At 38.5% G+C, this 19,889-nt stretch overlaps 1 protein-coding gene and 1 long non-coding RNA gene across 2 annotated transcripts in view; both read left to right on the top strand.

The window, feature by feature from the left end:
- The first annotated feature begins 715 nt into the window (after positions 1-715).
- OXGR1 (oxoglutarate receptor 1) lies at positions 716-3,235 on the top strand. The gene has a single exon (XM_032277505.1). It carries the CDS (start codon positions 806-808, stop codon positions 1,817-1,819), a length of 1,014 nt encoding a protein of 337 aa, XP_032133396.1. The 5' UTR covers positions 716-805; the 3' UTR covers positions 1,820-3,235.
- An 849-nt stretch (positions 3,236-4,084) lies between these two features.
- Positions 4,085-19,889, top strand: part of LOC116551371 — a 41,329-nt gene continuing 25,524 nt past the window's right edge. Inside the window, exon 1 of the long non-coding RNA XR_004268883.1 lies at positions 4,085-4,179. This is a non-coding gene — a long non-coding RNA (uncharacterized LOC116551371). The remainder of the gene's footprint in view (positions 4,180-19,889) is intronic.

Raw genomic sequence — 19,889 nt, 5'->3', positions numbered from 1 at the left:
CTCCCCTGCACAAGCAAAATATGTGAGCTATTAAAAGAAATTGTAAGAATGGAAATGTGCAATTAAATGTTGCAATGTATGCAATCTATAGTTTTAAAATTTACAGTATTCAGTGTTTTCCTGTCTTCACACTAGTTCCCTCCATTATTTAGGGCAATCCTGATGAAAATCAACAAAACACAGATTGAGAGGCAGTACTGAGAGGTCATGTAGAAAGAGAGTGTCTTCTGAGTCAAACATGAGTGTGGATCACATTTAAGCCACTGGATGTGTTACCAGAGATGAGCTACAAAACATTTCTCAGTCTCTTGTAAAATAGAGGTAATAAGAAAGACTTTTCAGTATTTTGTGTTGTATAGAAGTGAACTGATGGTGGCGTGCATCACACTTGTTAATAGCAGGTCCTGTTGCTAAGTCTCTAATGGTGATACCCTATGGCTTGCCCAAATGGCAACATTGCCACATTGTTTTCCAAAGCTACATGTGGCTTTTTTTCTTCCAATTCTTCATTTTAATTCTCATGATAATTTAACTTTTATATTTTTATTAGATGCATTTAGTAACTCGCCTCAGTCATTTTCTTGGAAATTCAATTTCTTCTCCACAGGGTCTCTTTTGAGATTAAAGAGAGAGAGAAGTGGCAAGTTTAGGATGTTAGAACAATTTTCATTTAAAAGTAGATCCTTGTTTTTATTACCCTACCATTAATGTTTTCTGTTTTCCTTTATCAGCGAGTTACTTCTCATTCGATTCATATTGCCGAACTGAACTCTCTTGTTTTCCTGCAAGATGAAAGGAGGCAACCATGAATGAGCCACTAGACAATTTAGCAAATGCTTCTGATTTCCCCGATTATGCAGCTGCTTTTGGAAATTGCACTGACGAAAACATCCCACTCAAGATGCACTACCTCCCTGTTATTTACGGCATTATCTTCCTCGTGGGATTTCCAGGGAATGCAGTAGCGATTTCCACTTACATTTTCAAAATGCGACCCTGGAAGAGTAGCACCATCATTATGCTGAATCTGGCCTGCACAGATCTGCTGTATCTGACCAGCCTCCCCTTCCTGATTCACTACTATGCCAATGGCGAAAACTGGATCTTTGGAAATTTCATGTGTAAGTTTATCCGCTTCAGCTTCCATTTCAACCTGTACAGCAGCATCCTCTTCCTCACCTGCTTCAGCATCTTCCGCTACTGTGTGATCATTCACCCCATGAGCTGCTTTTCTATTCACAAAACTCGATGGGCAGTGGTAGCCTGTTCTGTGGTGTGGATAATTTCACTGGTAGCTGTCATTCCCATGACCTTCTTGATCACGTCAACCAGCAGGACCAACAGATCAGCCTGTCTTGATCTTACCAGTTCAGATGAACTCGGTACTATTAAATGGTACAACCTAATTTTGACTGCAACCACCTTCTGCCTCCCCTTGGTGATAGTGACACTTTGCTATACCACGATTATCCACACTCTGACCCATGGACTACAAACTCACAGCTGCCTTAAGCAGAAAGCTCGAAGGCTAGCCATTCTGCTACTCCTCGTATTTTACGTATGTTTGTTACCCTTTCATATCTTGAGGATCATTCGTATCGAATCTCGCCTGCTTTCGATCAGCTGTTCCATTGAGAATCAGATCCATGAAGCTTACATCGTTTCAAGACCATTAGCTGCTCTGAACACCTTTGGTAACCTGCTACTGTATGTGGTGGTCAGTGACAACTTTCAGCAGGCTGTCTGCTCAATAGTGAGATGCAAAGCAAGCGGGGACCTTGAGCACGCAAAGAAAACCAGTTACTCAAACAACCCTTGAAATACTTCATTTACTTAACCAGAAATAAATACTTGCTGATACTTTACCTAGCACTCCTAAGATGTTCAGGATGTCTCCCTCAATGGAACTCCTGGTAAATACCATGTATTCAAGTAATCATGTGCCAAAGCCAGGGAAGGCTTCTAGTTATTTGCAATCTCTTTATTGAGCTCCTCCATTGAAGAGATATAAGAATGGGATGCAGCAAAGTATTCAGACTTGGTATTATAAGTTGTTGGAACTGAGAGGCATCTTAGAGAACATCTGTTCCCACCAACTTATTATATATACATGGAAACCAATTTTATACCCTTGCCCTAGATTGCTCAGTAAATGAGTGCCAAGATAGGAGAAAACCAATCTTTTCACTCATCATTTCATGCTCCTCCGCACTCCGGACCAATTTGTATTAAACCATTACACGATTCAAACCACTACTTTTATCTTTCTTAATATTTATTCTTTACATCTCGTAGCTCTACAATTTGTTTCCTTCTAGCTTAAATTTGATATCGTAAAACTGGGTTTAGCCAGATCTGTATTTTACTTGCAAACCAGTAAGATACCTTTGAAATGATTCAAGGACATCCATGCAAATAGCTGAAATTAGTACCTGCAACACATTTGGAGTATTCTGTCTTTATTGTTGCAGACCACTTAAGAAGTTTTTATTGAATTTATAAAAAAAATTATCAAATTGTATTCATCATAATTAACATGTCCTGGGGAAGGAAGGGAAACTTTCGAGGACCAGAAGTCACTTTCAAATATCACGTATGTATTGGGTGTTCAATCATTTCTAATGCTATTTTGATTTTTGTGGGGAAATATTCCAGGAAACATTAATTCTCTTTAGATTTCTTGTTCTTTTATGACTACAGTAAACATGTGTATTTAATAGCTAAAGGTATTTTTGAATTGTATGTGTGCTTAATTATCAGTAAGTATAAATATTTGAGAAAATAACTGGTCTGGATATTTGAAACTCTTATAAATATGCTGCTAGAATTAATAAACTTATTTATAGTTATAGGCTGTTTGGTCATATTTTTCTGTGAAAAATGCAGTTTTATCACTATTATATTTACATGAAACTTATTTTCTCTGTGGTTAGGAACAAAAATAAGTAAGAATCAATAATATTATAAAATAAAGTTGAAATAGTTGACTTACTCAGAGGGAAGGGTACCATAGAAATTCTTCCTGATGTTCCAGTTTTTTTAGGATACGACATCTGACTTAGATCTAAGTGAGGATGTTCATCAGGAACCTCTTCAGAACACGTTGGGAGAAGGAAGAGGAAGCCAGTGGATCTGAATATGAACTTTTCTGGACAATGGTGCTTTTTGCAACACCTACCTTCTGAGCCATCTTCTTCTGAGCATTTCTATAATGTGTGAAATGGGTTATTTCACTAGAGGACCCCGACTTTCTCATCTGCTCTGGCCGTACAGCATCAAGAAGTATTCAGAGGTCCATTTGGAACTGCTAGATCTTTTTCTTTTCCCTGATGCCTAGACCAGCCCCTGGGCTATCACCAAAGTGCAGACAGACTTGCCTGTATTCCACTGCTGTCATTATTCTAGCTTTGTGCACAAATCCCTTTTTTTTTCTCTCCCCATCTTATTCTTTCTTATTCCAAAGAGTTCACCCACCAGAGAAAAGCCACCTCAACCTCCTTCATGTCGTTCTCAACTCATCTCTGTAGTTTCTTTTATCTTTTAACCTTCTTCCTACCAATGTACAGAAAAATAAATCATCCCTCTGGCAGGAATTCTTGCACTGTATCTCTGGTCTTTATTTTGTTCTCTTAGGGACCTTGCTCCAACTCTTAATCTCACTTTCTCACATTTTTAACATTTTTATTACCCTGGATAATTGACCTTAACTTGGGAGCATGCATGATTTTCCATTATCCGAAAAATGCCTCCCCTTGATTAAGCTTTTCTGTCATTCTGTTACCTGATCTGCTTCCCACAGCTGTGAGTTGGGTGCAGATGACAGTCTGCCCTCCAGCGTTCTGTGGATAGAACAGAATCACAGAGATCCAAGCTAAATTTAATTCTAAGGGTCAGTTTTATTTTACAAAGTCAAGAGTTCTGGGTTAATTGTGCTGGAGGAGGCAGTTTTGAACTGAGGCCAAAAGATGGGATTGATGCTATTTCCTAGGCTAGAAGGGGACCTATGTGAACTTGCATACAACCAGGCTAGGCAGAGAAAGACAGAGTAAGAACAAAAAAGTGGAGCTCTGACTGTGTCCACCAGACTCAGATCTGCTCGCTGTGTGAGACCCGAAAGTGCAAGTCAGGCTCACTGCACCTGCGTATGGGGAAAAACCTGTTCCAAACTTCTGAGACACAGTAATCCCTTCCAATATTTTAACTCTTTATTGTGGACATTTTCAAATAGTCACAAAATTTAAAAAGGAGCCAAATGACCATATGTAACCCATGTCTTAATTTCATCAATAGTCAACATCCCACCCTTAAGGTTTTATCTCTCTTTTCTCACGTTTTTTTGCTAGAATATTTAAAAGCAAACTCTAGACAACATAGTTTTACCTATAAATGCATCAACACAGACTTCTTTCAAAACACACAAAACTAAAACAAAATAATAACTGATTCCTCAATATTATCTAATACTAATCCCTGTTTCATTTCTGCTGTTTCTCCCCAAAATATATTTTTACAGTTTCTTTCCAATAAGGATCAAAGGAAGCTCCTTTGCATCACATTTAGTTGATATGACTCTTAAATTTATTTTAATCTGTTAGAGCTCCCCTTTCCTTTATTTATTGCCATTTATTTGCTGAAGAAATCAAGTCAAGTCATTTGTCCTGTAGAATTTTCAACGTTGTAGGTCGGGCTGTTTTAATTCCATTTTGTTGTTTATCACATGCCTCCAACCTGCACATTTGTGTGTTTCCTATTCAAAAAATAAAATATTTTAATATTATTTACTTCCTCTATTGGATTCTTAGTTATATTTTTGAATTCTTTTTATTTTATAGTAATTTTCTAGGGCTATAAATATCTTACCTTAAGTATCATAAATGCTTTAGAGTCAATTGTGTGTATTTTATACTTCACACCTAATTTTTTCCACTCCCTACTGTCATCTTTTCTCTTCTTATCTCATACTTGATGCTTTGTATTTTTCACTTCCCACTTCTTCTATCTTCAAAATGTAACAACATTACAACAGTATTATGCCATTTACTCACTCTAACTTCTGTGCTATTGCTGTCAAAACTTGTAGGTCTAAACATATTATTAACTCTAGTTTGCATTGTTAATATTTTTACTTTAGTCAGTTTTCCTTTAAGAAAATTACAATAAGAAAAGAAATAATCTTCTATAGTTTCCTACTTATTTACCAATACCATACTTTCCATTTCTTCCTGGAGATAAGAGTGTTCATCTGCTATCATTTTCCTCCAACCAAAAAACATTCTTTAGCATTCATTATAATGCAGGTCCGCTGAAGAGAAATTTTCGCAGCATTTATCTGAAAATATCATAATTTAACTTTTTTAAGAAAGATGTTTTCACTGAACATAGAAATGCCACTGGATAGAGGATTGCCACTTTTAATTTTAGCACTTCAGAGATGTTGTTCTATTATCCATTCATTTCTATTGTTTCTGATAAAAAGTGAGCTGTAAGTCCTTTCATTGTTTCCTGTATGTAATATGTTTTCTTCATCCTCTTGTTCTTTTAAGATTTTCTCTTTATTGCTGTTATAAAGCAATTTGATTATTCTGTGTCTAGGTATAATTTTCTTTGTATTTATAATGCTTAAGAATTATTAATAACCTTGAATCTTATAATGTAATCTTTTTCATCAAATTCAGAAAATTTTTAGGCATTATTTTTTCAAATATGTATTCCGTCCCATCTTCACTCTTCTTCTCATGAAACTCCAGTTACACTTACGTTGCACAGCTCAATATAGTGGCACTGGTCACTGAGACTTTGTTCGTGTCTTTTCAATCTTATGACTCTCTATTCTTCAGATCTATTTAGTTAATTGTTTCTTCTATTATCTCCAATTTCCTGTTAAGCTCAATAAGTGAACTTTAAATTTCAGTTATTTTATTTCTTGGTTCTATAATTTCTTTTTTTTTTTTTTTCTTATGATACTTTAAGTTCTGGGATACATGTGCAGAACGTGCAGGTATGTCACATAGGTATACATGTGCCATGGTGGTTAGCTGCACCCATCAACCCGTCATCTACATCAGGTATTTCTCCTAATACTATTCCTCTCCTTGACCCCCACACCCCACCAGGCCCCCGTATGTGATGTTCCTCTCCCTGTGTCCATGTGTTCTCATTGTTCAACTCTTACTTATGAGTGAGAACATGCAGTATGCAGTTTTCTGTTCCTGTGTTAGTTTGCTGAGAATGATGGTTTCCAGCTTTATCTATTTCCCTGCAAAGGACATAACTCATCCTTTTTATGGCTTCATAATATTCCATGGTGTATATGTGCCACCCAGTCTATCATTGATGGGCATTTGGTTTGGTTTCAAGTCTTTGCTATTGTGAACAGGGCCACAATAAGCATATGCATGCATGTGTCTTTATAGTAGAATGATTTATAATCCTTTGGGTATATACCCAGTAATAGGATTGCTGGGTCAGATAGTATTTCTGGTTCTAGATCCTGAGGAATCACCAAACTGTCTTCCACAATGGTTGAACTAATTTACCCTCCCACCAACAGTGTAAAAGTTTCCTATTTCTCCACATCCTCTCCAGTATCTGTCGTTTCCTGACTTTTTAATAATCACCATCTAACTGGTGTAAGATGGTATCTCAGTGTGGTTTTGATTTGCATTTCTCTGATGACCAGGGATGATGAGCTTTTTTTCATATGTTTGTTGGCCACATAAATGTCTTCTTTTGAGAAGTGTCTGTTCATATCCTTTGCCCACTTTTTGATTTCTAATGATTTTTTTTCTTTAGCTATGGCACAGGCTTTTCTGTTTTTTGTATCTACTATCTTTTTACTGATACTATGAATAAATCATTGTAGAGATTCTACTATTATCTCTGAAGACTTGGGAGTTTCTTTTCCTAGTAGAGAGATCATTTAGTGCTAATCACCTTGAAATTGTGTTGGCTTGGTTTTGTAATTTTTAAGAACATATTTGCGAGAAGCCCAAGATGTTTACCAAACCCTTTTAATACAATAAAACCCAATTATCAAATTCAGTTTCTCTTGTGGTCTTGCTTAGATTTGGTTTTAGCCTTTTTTTCCCCAAAATAGATCTAGAGTAGGGTTTACTCTAAGGCATGGTCTTTTATTTCTGCTCTCTCTAGGAGGTGAGCTAGTAGGGTGTTAATGAGATTATTTTTCTTCTTTGTAGACCAGAACTCTAATGTTCTCAGTCACTGCTTGATCACCAGTGTCTCTGTTCCCATAGCTTCTTTCTGATTAGCCTTAAGTAGTCTCTCGCTGCAAACATAGCCCTTGGCACAGAAATCAGATAAGTTTTCCCTATTCTGCCCATGCTTCCCTCTCCCTTGGTGCCCTGCTTTAAATCTTTCAGACACTTTATGTTGAACACTGACCTCTGCCTCCTCAGCTCAAAGGGACCATTGTGTTCTGTTTTGATTCCAGATTTTTGTGCTGTGGTCAGGAAATTATGCCAGACCATGAGCCAGAGAGGCAGGATGATTATGGGCTTGCAGTATTGCTCTATCTATCATCCCATGCCTGGAAACATTTGATTAATGTATTTGATCCAGTTTCATTGTTACCAGTGGGAGGGGCTCTCCCTTATATTCCACTGTGATCTATCCCAGGTGAGGGAGCAGAAGCCATGTGGAATGCCTCCTGCCTTTCTCATTAATGCTGTTTACCATCTATCTGTCTAAAGTGTGAGAGCTTCAATTTAAACATGACAGTTTAACCATGACTCTTCATTCCTAAAATGATGCTAAAATAGTAACAGTAATATTGATATGAAGAGGAGGCAGAAGGGCAGGGACCCTGGAAAGGGTTCCACCCTCAATACTGGACCTATTGCCCTAAATGAGAAGAGGTATGCCCATTTTCATGCCCAAATGTTGCTTTTTCCAAAGCCAGTTTGGCCTGCCATGGTCTCCTATCGGGTAGCCATAAAAACCCCAAACCCCACCCTCCATGAGTAGAAGAGCAGAAGGGCAGCAGAGTAGCACAGACGAGAACGGGAGAAGAGAAAAGCACCTCAACACTGAGAGGAATTTGGCTGGGGATTTTTGGAAAGACAATTTACCACCAGACAGCCAAACTCATGGGGAAGATCATCCTCCCACTTCATCCCCTTTCCAGCTTCCCATCCATCTTACTGAAAGCCACCATTATCATTTAATAAAATTCCTGCATTCACCATCCTTCAAGTCTGTGTGGCCCGATTCTTCCTGGACACCAGACAAGCACCCTGAGTACCAAGAGGGCAGAGTTTAAAAAGCTGTCACCTTGACTCTCCACTGAGCTGGTTTAATACTTAGCTGTCTGTGGATGGCAACTGCTAAAAAAGCATTAATTGTAACTCATCCCTATATGCTACTGCAGGCCTGGAACCCAAAAACACTTGCCCTGGCTCCTGCACCTGCCCATCTTCATGCTCCCCCACCTATAAGTGGTTGGAGCAAACAAGCCACAACCTGTTACAAGTCCCATGAGAGGGTCAGGGAACTCTCCCATTTTAATATAACTCTAAAGATATTAAAAGCTATGACAGCTGAGCAAACAAGCCACAACCTTGTTACAAGTCCCATGAGAGGGTTACGGAACTCTCCCATTTTAATATAACCCTAAAGATATTAAAAGCTAAAAGCTTATGGATAAATGGTGAAAAAAAGGGACCCAATGCTGGTAGTGGAGAGAACCCAGAAACAGGGTAATACATTCTGCTAAACTCCAAAATATTCAGAAATTAGGGCTGCCAATTACGTCTGAAAGAGGATTATAAGTAAACTGACAATAGGAAGTTTCATTTAAAGTCTGAATAAAAAACAATTACACCCCTAGATATCATCCCTTGTCCTGTGCAAATCAATAATTACCTCTCTTCTACACCAGGTGAATTCTTGGTTTCTCATTCTGGAGAGGTTGGAAGAAGGAGCAGAAATATTCTTGACCTAAGGACAATAAATATAATCAAAGGAAGGGCAAAGGTGAGGTCCTAAATTTTGGATAGAAATTCTTGGCTCCAATAACACTGGCAGTTCATGCTTACCTATTATGCCAGAACATGATAGATTTCTTCTCTAGGGAAATGGAAAATATGGCAATGATAGATACAACTTATATAGCACTAGTGATGTGTTGGGCTGTGTTTTAACTGCTTTCTTTAAGAATGTACAGTCTGACTCCAGAGCCCATGTATAGAACCACTATACCATGCTGCCTTTTCACAAAAGGAGAAACCATTTAGATACCAACAGTTGAGAAACAGCTCAGCCTGCCCACCTTACAATGGCACCCACCAGTTGACCTGCCTTGCCAACTCAGCTTCTTAGTGCTTTACTCTTAAATATCAGCATGGACAGCCATGAATTACACAGCAACTGGGGAGATCCAGCAACAGGAATCAGAGACTCCAAAAGAAAGCATTCAGGGAAACAAAAACCCTGTATGAAGCGTAAGAAAATTTCAAAAAACCAACAAGACTCTCAGAAACATCCTTAAAACACACCAGGAGGCTCTAAAAGAATGAATGTTAAAGAACAAAAAAGAGCTCTTGGTTATTGAGCCATGGTAGTTTAGTGGAGCTATTTCTAATGCCCTCCACTAACTGCCTACAATTTGATACAGGGTTTGCACCAGGGAATTGTGGGTACTCTTGGCATCCTCTTTCCATTTATTTTAACTGTTTGATATTTAGAAGAAAGCCTTAAAGCCTAGGACTATGAGGCCAGAATTATTTGCTGATTTCAGTTCAGGTGAAGCATTCTCTCATTTTTATTTTACAGGCATTTCAGAGGTTTTTGAGGAGATGAGTTTTTTAAAGTGCACTTAAACCACTAAGTTTCTTAGAGTTGCTATATTTCTTCTTTCTTATTACGTCTCTGCATATATGACATGTGAATATATTTTTTATGATTACATAATAACTTGTTTTCTATGATTTAGAAATATTCCTACAGCCTGAACACATTGTTTTTCTTTCTGAAAATGCTTGCTAATACTACATTAATGATTGTAAATAATTTTTATGAATCACAATAGCTTCCAAAAACATTTGAAAAATAAAATACAGATGCAGAAAATATTATTTACTTAGTGTATTTATTTGTTGAGCACAGGAACTTATAAAACAGAGGAATGCATAGCTTATGTGTTTAGGATCACAATATCAGTTTTAACATCTATTCAAGTAAACGAACACCAGCATGTTTTGAACTCTTACTATGTGCAAAGTGCTGTGCTATGACCTTGAGATATAAATCTTAATAATGAAACAGTTCTACCTTCAAAAGTACGACATTCTTGCAGACTAACTAGATTATTCATAAGTCCCTTTTAGTTGAGTGTCTTTTATGCTACACTTACTTATCAAAAGTCAACAAAATATTTGTCTAGTTCTTTTTGCCATTACACGTTATCATTATCTACTTGTATTCTAAGGAGTGCACCCAAAGGGTGCATTTCAGGAACTTATGTAACTATCTAAATCTAAACCCTGAAGTGTATTTTAAGTACATACAAATATCGTAGGGTGCTAATTGTACATGGTTAAATGCCCCATTTATCTGTTTAAACCACCTTGGAGATAAACAATAAGATAGAATTTGGTGTAATATACTTAGTATTATCTTATTATCAGAGGCAACACTGTAAACATATGAAATCTTACACCAAGAAAGCCAAAAAAACACCTACATATTCACCATAAGAGATGCTCAAACAACAAGCCAGACAGCATTCATATTAAAGAATTAACACAAGTTCAATATTAAATCCCCTATTCAAGTTTTAACCTTTTGTGAAAGCACTGATAAAGTTCAGTTTTTGTGGCTCTTTCTCTAACTACTTAGCTCAGAGTAGGTGGTTTCATCTTTTGTTGTTTGTGTTCTTGAAGCACTTGGGCACTTTATCATGCAGGACTTGGATTATCACTCTTCTATGTCAATGTGTTTTTTTTTTCCTCCTCAGATTATGAACTTCTCCAACACATGGTCACACATATGTTTGTGCTCCCAACACCCAGTAACACACTAGAAATTATGACACATAGAACAACAGCAAAAATGAGCCTCTTTTAGAATGAGAAATACCGGCCTTTTAAATCCCAATTCTTACTTGACCAATAGCTGAGTGCAGAAAAGTCATGCCTAAACTGAGTCTTTGTATTGCTTTTGATGATGAGAGAAAAGACTTCTGTTTCTGGTAACATGTTAGATTAAATCTGCTGCACAAACTTCTAGTTGAAAACAATGAAAATGGCTAAGTAAACTATTTTCATAAATATCTATAAAAATTCTCAGTGAGCTGGGAAGGAACTAAAGAATCCATAAAGGGAAAAAATAAATATAAAGGTGAGAAATCCAGGAGTCAGCAGGCAGCAAAAGCACCAATTTTCCCAACAGTCTCTTCAAAATCCTGGTGGCTTTTCCCCCTACATCTTGATATATGTGTTGGGATGTGTAGCATGAATGTACATCCTGGTTTTCCCAGGATAGTACTAGATAATGCCAATTGTCCTGATATAATAATAATTATTATTTTTATTATTTTACTTTAGGTTCTGGGGTACATGTGCCGGTCATGCAGGGTTGTTGCATAGGTGCATACATAACCAGGTGGTTTGCTGCCTCTATTCCCTCTTTGACTATATCTGGCATTTCTTTCCATGTTATCCCTCCCCACCCCCTGTTGTCCCTTCCCTAGCCCCCTGCAACTGCCCCCAGTGTGTGATGCTCCTCTCCCTGAGTCCACGTGTTCTCATTGTTCAATACCCACCCATAAGTGAGAACATTCAGTGTTTGGTTTTCTGTTCTTGTGTCAGTTTGCTGAGAATAATGGTTTCCAGATTCATCCAAGTCCCTACAAAGGACACAAACTCATCGTTTTTTATGGCTGTGTAGTATTTCATGGTGTATATGTGCCACATTTTCTTTTTCCAGTCTATCACTGTACCCACTTCTTTTCTCAAAAGTATCTGGGATGATATATAGTCACACTAAGCATGGGAGAAAGGACACGGAGTATGCAATTCAACAAAGGTGGGGATTGTAATAAGAGACTCTTGCAAAACTCTGAATGCCAATGGGCCATGCTCTCCAGGTTAGGGTGAATGATAAATAAGACTAGGGAAGAGAAGGGGGCAGCATGTAAAATAGGTTGGATTGACTTTGACACTGAGTAGAGGGAAAATAAATTTGCTCCTGAGAAATCACAGCATCAAGCTTACATGTCAATTTGTTGCTACTTGTATGTTAAAAACTGAAGCTCAAGTGGAGAATTAATTTTAAAGTGATTTCCAGGTGTGTAATACCAGCAGGCAACTGGCAGAAGCATACAGAAATCTCTTTCAGGGATCGGAAATTTAACACAGCTCTCAAAGAGTTTCTATTGGTAAAGTTTCCAAGGATAATGAGAAACTCACGTTAAAAAAGAAATCACAAGAAATGGCAACAAAAAGGCACAGTGAGAATTAGAATTAGAACCTCAAAGATTTCTTGGATAAGAAATATTAGACACTGATTGTAAAATAGGATGTTTATTTTGTTTTAAACAATACAAGAGAGGCTTGAAATAAGCAATGAAAATGAGACTATTAAAATGATTAACCTTTAAAAGAAACAGTCTTCTAGCAATAACAAGCACAGTAAATTAAAATTTAAAAAAATAATGGATTGGTAAAACAGAAGATTAGATAAAGCAAAGAGAGAATTAATGAACTGGAAGTAAGATCCAAAAACACTATCTGGAGTACAACCCAAAGGAAAATGAAACAAGAAAATGAAAAATATGAATGGTGGACCTGTAGTAGAGAGCGAGAAGATCCAACATATATATGAGCATATTTTTAGAAACAAATAAAAAAGAATGAAGGAAAAAACTACATTTGAAGGGTGAATGGCTGTTAATTTTCCAGAATTTTTGAAAGCTCCCAAGCCCTCATGCTTTAAGTCCAATGTATACAGGCCGGGTAAATCAAAACAAACTAACAGCTAGTTAGTTGTTCATATCAGATGAAACTGCAGATCATCAAAGACATATCAGAAAGTCAGCCAGAGAGAAATGAAAAACCTTCTACAGAGGAGGATCTGCAAGACTGAAAGCTGACTTTAAAAAATTTTTATTTTATTTTACTTTGAGTTCCAGTATACATGTACAGAACATGCAGATTTGTTACACAGATAAGTGTGTGCCATGGTGGTTTGCTGCATCTATCGGCCTGTCACCTATGTATTAAGCCCCACATGCATCAGCCATTTGTCCTCATGCTCTCCCTCCTCTTGCTCCCAGCTCCCCACTCCCCAACAGACGTAGGTGTGTATTTTGTTCCCCTCCCCTCACTGTGTCCACGTGTTCTCATTGGTCACCTCCCACTTATGAGTGAGTACATGCAGCGTGTGGTTTCATGTTCTTGTGTTAGTTTGCTGAGGATGATGGTTTCCAGCTTCATTAATGTCCCTGCAAAAATATAATATCAAAATTGCAAAATATAAGTCATACTCACAAAAATGTGTCATAAAAAAAGTGAAATAATACCTTTAGTGTGTTGAGAGAAAGTATTTGTTTACCTAGAATTCTATATCCAGAGAAAAGAGCTTTTGAAAATAAAGGGGAAATGATGACCTTTAGAGGTAAAGAAGAGATAAAATGTTTACCACTGAAAGACTTTCACAAAAGAAAATTCTAAGGAACGCACTTCAGGAAGAAGGACAATCATGTCAAATGGATAGATCTTAGAGATAAGAAGAAATAGTGAGTGCAGAGATGGTTGTAATTGTTACAGGCAGTTAGACAAGCCTGGAGTGGGCTCCCTCCAGACACCTACCAGGAATATCAGATCATCATCAGTTGATGGTTCAGCAGTTATCATATTGCCTTTCTCAAAATGATAATTTGGCAGCCAGCACCAGGGAGAGACAACCTTCTGATGGCCCACAGCTGTCACACTAAAGTGTTAATTGAACACAGGGGCCAGGGAAAAGGAATTTCCCAAACAGAGACAAACTCTTCCTAAACACACTGTGTAGGCTCACCAAACATAAGGAGGGCACTGTGCCTGAGGGCAGCCCACCCTAAGGGAAGAATCATGGGAAAGGTGCTCAAGAAGCAGAGCTGGGACAGAACATAAAGTCCTAGGATCAAGGTTAAGTATTGCATCTGTCCTTCAAGTTTCCCTCTTGGGTCTCCTCCAAGTGTACTTTCCTTTCTTTCCTGCTTTAAATGTTTTTATTAAACTCCTTTAAATAAGCTTTTTAATAACTCCTGCTCTGATACTTGCCTCGGTTTCCTTTTCTGCCTTATGCCCCTCAGTTGAATTCTTCTAAGGGGGCAAGAATTGTGGTTGCTGCTGGTATGTACGGATTTGCTGCCAGGTAACTTAGGTGCCTTCTACCCCTAATATAATGATCTAGGTAAACCTAACAAAATTGACTGTGTAAAACAATAATTATAATGTCTAGTTTGTAGCTTTAAGAAACAAGGCAAAACCTAAACACTCACAACTATTGATACGACTCTGATGACTGAGGGAACACCAGGGTCCCTTGCCTTGTGCTGATTTAGATAAGACGACACAGATACACGTGGAGTGGTTTTAAGGAGCAGAGAGTTTAATAGGCAATAAAGAAAAAAGAAGCTCCCCCTTATAGAGAGAGAGGGAGGGAAGCTCTAAGCAGAGAGAGAGGAAACTCTGAGTGTGGAGGAAACAGTCAGTTATATTTGGAGGCTAGAGGAGATGGTGTCTGATTTGCATAGGGCCCAGGGGATTGGTTTGACCAGATATGTCATTCACGTAGCTGCAAAAAAACTGACCCTCACACTCTATCTTTTTCATACGCAAATGCAAGGCACCATGATGTCCTGCACATGTGGGGTTATCTGGGGGTGGCCATTATACTTGGCAGACGGGGTGACAAGAAGAGTGAGGGAATCATCATATTGGCTGGACTCAAATTTTAAAGGCCAGCATTTGCATATCAAAGCTTGCTGGCCTGGCCCTTCTAACCACTTTTCTGCTAGACAAAAAATGTTTCTGGAGCTGCTTTAAAAGAAAGAAAATCTTTGCAAGGACCCCTTACCTTTTCTATCTGTCTAAAATACATTCTTAATAACTCCTATATTTCCCCTGAGGAGATGTCACCCTATCCGCTGTTAGGGAGTTTTGGGTGACAACTCCTTCTGGCTACTTCCTGCTGAAAAGGGGCATCAAGTGGGAACAGTAGCTAGGGCTCCTCCTGGGGTCAATCTAAGAGTCTTTGGAAGAATGACATGTCCATATGTGCTTCTCTTTGCAGGACCACTTGTAGTTTGATTGATTCTAGATGAGAGGAAGGAATTTGAGTTACAGTACTGAGTATACAAGATCCAAATATTAATGCAAGATATATAAGCAAGAGGGGGCTTAATAAAAGAGCTAACCAATGCCATAAAGACTGGAATTCGTGAAAGAGGGATTGTACCCACTCGGGGCTGAAGCCTGCATTTTCTCTTAGCCCGTCAATAATTTTGATTTGATCTTTGAGTACCAGTAGATTTTCCTCTCCTTTACTAGAGGTATTAATCCAGAAGCAGCATTTTTTCATTTAAAAATGTACAGGTTCCTCCTACTTCAGCTGTAAGGACATCGTAGGCCTGTCTATTTTGTGCTACTACTGAGGCTAAAGAGTCTAGATTGTTGTTGTACCTCTGTGGCACCTATAGTGGCCTTCCAACCTCATTGCATCATAATAGAGGTATTAAGAACTGATCTTTCAAGGAGAGGATGCCCATAAACCGCAATAGGCCTCTGGCTATATAATTTTGCATCCATGTTTTTTTTTAATATGGGATTTTCATATGCATGCCTTCCCCAGTCTTTCCTTTCAGTTAAATTTACATATTGGTGTATAGAAATGAAACCCCTCTTTGTCCAGTATATTTGAGATAGTGTTGTTTCTAGAAAAGAGTCTAAATTGGGGATGTTCCCAGATGATACTGCCATCTCAGTAGAATTTAAAAATAATAAGTTAGAAACTACTGCTACTATAGTACAAGTTCCCTTCCAATGCATTAGAAGGATAACATGACTTCAGGAACCACAGAAAAATATATAGCCCCATTGCTTGAAGGGACAATTCTAAGTTGTGGCTTGTGAGAGATGCCAGCAGATTTTTCTCATATTTTAGAAGTTTCCCTTCTTCACATGTAATAAGGGCATCCTTGGGATAAGGATATCCATATTTATCACAGTCATTTACAATACTGTTTGGAATTTGACATGCCGAGTAAGAAGGGTCCACCTAACAAATGGAGTTTTGAAAAATTAGAGACATAAAATGCCATGGCCAGTATCTCAGATGATCCTTGTGGCAAGAGCTGTCAGTCCAGATGTGTCTAGTTTGCCCACAGATCTGTAAGCAGCTACTATTAGCAAACATCATACAAGGGTCTGGAATTCCATGAGGGGGCATATTTGGAAAGGTTAATGTGTTATTCTTTGCATTATAGTCAAGGCGGTTACTTAGAGCATGCCACTCCCATTGGGACTTCCAACCAGGAGAGACTAGATTCTGACTAGACTAGAAGGCCTATTAGGCCTTCTGATCCTTTTAGATCACCCTTGCTATGCTCTCCTCCTCCACATCTTTGAACTATCAGCAATTATGAGTCTGATGTTACAGTATCTGAGATCTCCCAAGTATGGCCCTTTCCCACTGTTTTTAAAGCAGAGGGAGGCATTACTCAGTCAACTTTTCCCACCCTGTGGGTGTGAAGCTTATCTTTGGGAAGAGTGGTCTTTGGCACTGGGGACAGAGTGTCCTCCTGAGAGAAGGTAGTTAGGCAGTTGAAAGTGCTCCCATACGATGTCCCATCAGGCATTTCCTGCAGAGATAAGAGTAAAGGGGGAAGAGGAATACTGGAGATGGTGGACCTAGAGTAGCTGATGGTACAATTAGAGGGGGCCTGAAAGGTTGGGACATTCTATAGCTGTCTTAGATTGCTTCTCTAGAACCTCCTTTAGCTCTAGGGAACTATTCCCTGTGGGCTTTCCTGCCATGGCTGCTAAAAGAACTGGGTTGATTGTATAGAACCTGTAAAGGCCTGGGTTGTCTCACAGGGCAAAGAAAGTCTGTACATAAAGGACCTGAATCCATTTGTGCTTCTGCCTGCAGAAAAGTTCTAACCGTTGGATATTAAAATCAAGGCTTCCCCCAGCAAGCTAGATTTGTCTGTCCCCAAGATGGTAAGAGGGACATGCTCTTGTGTAATAGAATATGAAGTGATTTTTCTTCAAAGTCTCATGTCGAAGGAGTCTCAGTGCTTTAAAACACAGTCCAGCAGAATGCATGCTGAAAACAATCTGTTATTCATCTAGAAAGAGAAGTGAGAATAAAAGCATCCTTTTAGTCTCCTTGCTTTCCCTGTGTGACCCAGGGTGGAGAAGAAAACAGTGGGGGTGTCCCCCCAACTATTTTCCTTCCCTAGTTCCTGGGTCCTGGCACCCTGTTAAATGTGCCACCCATGACTGTAGGCGTGACCCTCCAAGCCATAACACCAGAGGAACTAGACTTTTGAGACCTGGTCACACTTACCCAAGTAGTCCTAGTCCTCTGCGTAATATTTTCCTTTGCCCTCCTAGACTTGTGTGACCTGTGTGCCTCCCTAAAAATAAAATGGATCTCAGGAAACACTGTATAATTGGGCAAGGCCCTTTTAATGAAGGGGGTGTGCTAGATTGAATTCTATATCCTGCCATTATGGCCTGTGCTAAAGCATTTACTCTTAAAAAATGGTTCCAGTTAACTTCTGGACTTAAAGTTCCCTTACTAGTTAAGTACTGTCTTAATTGGAGACAGACTAGGTGCCTTAAAGGAACATAGGAACCTAATGACCACTTTCCTGCTGATGGGACAATATCAAGACTAAAATTTGGCTATGGAAGACATTTAACTCCTAACTGTCAAAAGCAGAATTTTCCTGTTCATGGAAGAGGCTTACAGCCTGATTTCTAGTGGTGCAAAAGGAAACTATATGTTACCATAAAAAAAGTGCCTCGTGAAGAAGATTTCTAGGTGGCTTAGAAATACTATGTGTCCACTAGAGAAGCAGTAGAGAGAGACCTGGAAATGCCATGTACTCTCCAGGCCAAGGGCAGACATAGAGTGAGAGAGAGAGAGAGGAAAGAGAGAGAGAGAGAGAGAGGCTCATGGTGGGTTGCGGGGAAACCCTCTGTTTCTAGAAGACTGCAACAGTATACCTGATTTACTAAATCTCCACACATTGGACACACAGAGTAAGAGACTGTAGATAGAAAAAAGAAGGAGAGTTTTGTGACAGGATAGTTGGGGATTCTCTGCCAGTAGCCAAAATGGGCTGTTGAAGGCTGGGTTTGGTCCAGAGGCCTTTGAAAAATGCTAAGGGGTGCCCTGGCCAGAAATTCTCAGTTGCCTAGAACTTTTCCCAGCCTTGCATGATGGCGAGGTTTTCCCATAAAAAGAAACTAACTGAAACATGGCCAACGTATCTGATGACCCATGGGTATTGGAGAGTTCTCCATATTCTCACCAGCAAGTCTGACATCCGAGTCTTTAGAACAGCAGGCACGATAAGACTGTTTAACCAACTGATGGATGCCCATTGATTGATTTGATTTGATTTAAAATAGAGAAAAATAGCATCTCTGAGTGATAGAACAGATTTTAAGCTCACTCCCCTACTTACTACTCTGATGAATGCTGCACCTTAGTTTCCTGGTCAATGCACTGAAATGATATGGCTCTACTGACTAACATCAGGGTCCTTTGCCTCATGGTGATTTAGGTAAAAATGACACAGGCACACATGGACATGGAGTGGTTTTAAGGAGTGGAGAGTTTAATAGGCAAGAAAGAAGGAAGAAGCTCCCCCTTACAGAGACAGAGGGAAGGGGGCTCCAAGCTGAGAGAGGAAACCTCAAGAGTGGTGATAAACAGTCAGTTATATTAAGAGGCTGCAGGAGCTGGTGTCTGATTTGCTGTCAAGGAGAAGAGGGCAATAATCAGCATATTGGATGGACCCAGTTTCTAATGGCTAGTATTTGCATATTAAAGCTTGTTGATCTGGCCTTTCAAGTCACTTTTCTGTTAGACAAGAAATATTTCTGGAGCTGCTTTAACAAAAAAAAAAAAACCTTACCAAAGACCCCTTATCCTCTGTATCTGCCTAAAACAATTTCTTAATAACTCCTATAATATTGTTAGCGTTTACTTCGGGAGAAGTGATACTGTAATTAATACAGCAAGACATTTACATTTGGGAAGAGAGTAAATACATTGAGTAACTTTGGCTGTGTTAAATTTCAGTGTGAGAACTTCAAGGAAAAAAATCTCAAAAAATAAATCTAAAGAATCTAAGATCCAAGGCAATGGAAGGAAAACATGGAACAAGAAAAAGAGAGCACAGCAGGAGTAGCACAGAGAACACAGGTAAGTTAGTTTCAATATTATTTATCTTCAATTGGATAATTAGATCTCAAATGTTTATTGTCTTAATAAACAAGTAAACAAATAAATTGGGCAAAGGAAGACTTTGCATAGGCCAGTGACGAGAATCTGTCACGAACCAAGGAGTATGATTAATCTAATTCTGTTTACCTGAGAGTTTTAAAAGATGAATAAATACATAAATGAATGAATAAATAAATGTCAATTAATCCAAATGAAATCAAGAAAGAGGAGGGAAATAGAAGCATAAGAGGCAAGCAGAAGCCATAATATAAAAGTATAAGCACAAATATGTCAGTAATCACAATAGATATAAAAACGCTAAATATTCCAGTTAAAAAAAAAAGACTTTCAAACTACACTAAAAGTACTATAATGTATGTTCTTTTAAATAGACAAATATAGACTGTAGACACATTGGTAGGCTT

Source organism: Sapajus apella, unplaced genomic scaffold, assembly GCF_009761245.1.
Source record: "Sapajus apella isolate SASKATOON/1434 unplaced genomic scaffold, GSC_monkey_1.0 scaffold9, whole genome shotgun sequence".
Taxonomy (NCBI): Eukaryota; Metazoa; Chordata; class Mammalia; order Primates; family Cebidae; genus Sapajus; species Sapajus apella.
The sequence above is the reverse complement of the archived record's forward strand: the minus strand, read 5'-3'. Positions and strand labels throughout refer to the sequence as shown.

What these genes read in the sequence shown, in the direction of transcription:
- OXGR1 (XM_032277505.1), top strand. Translation starts at nt 806, where the DNA reads ATGAATGAGCCACTAGACAATTTAGCAAATGCTTCTGATTTCCCCGAT.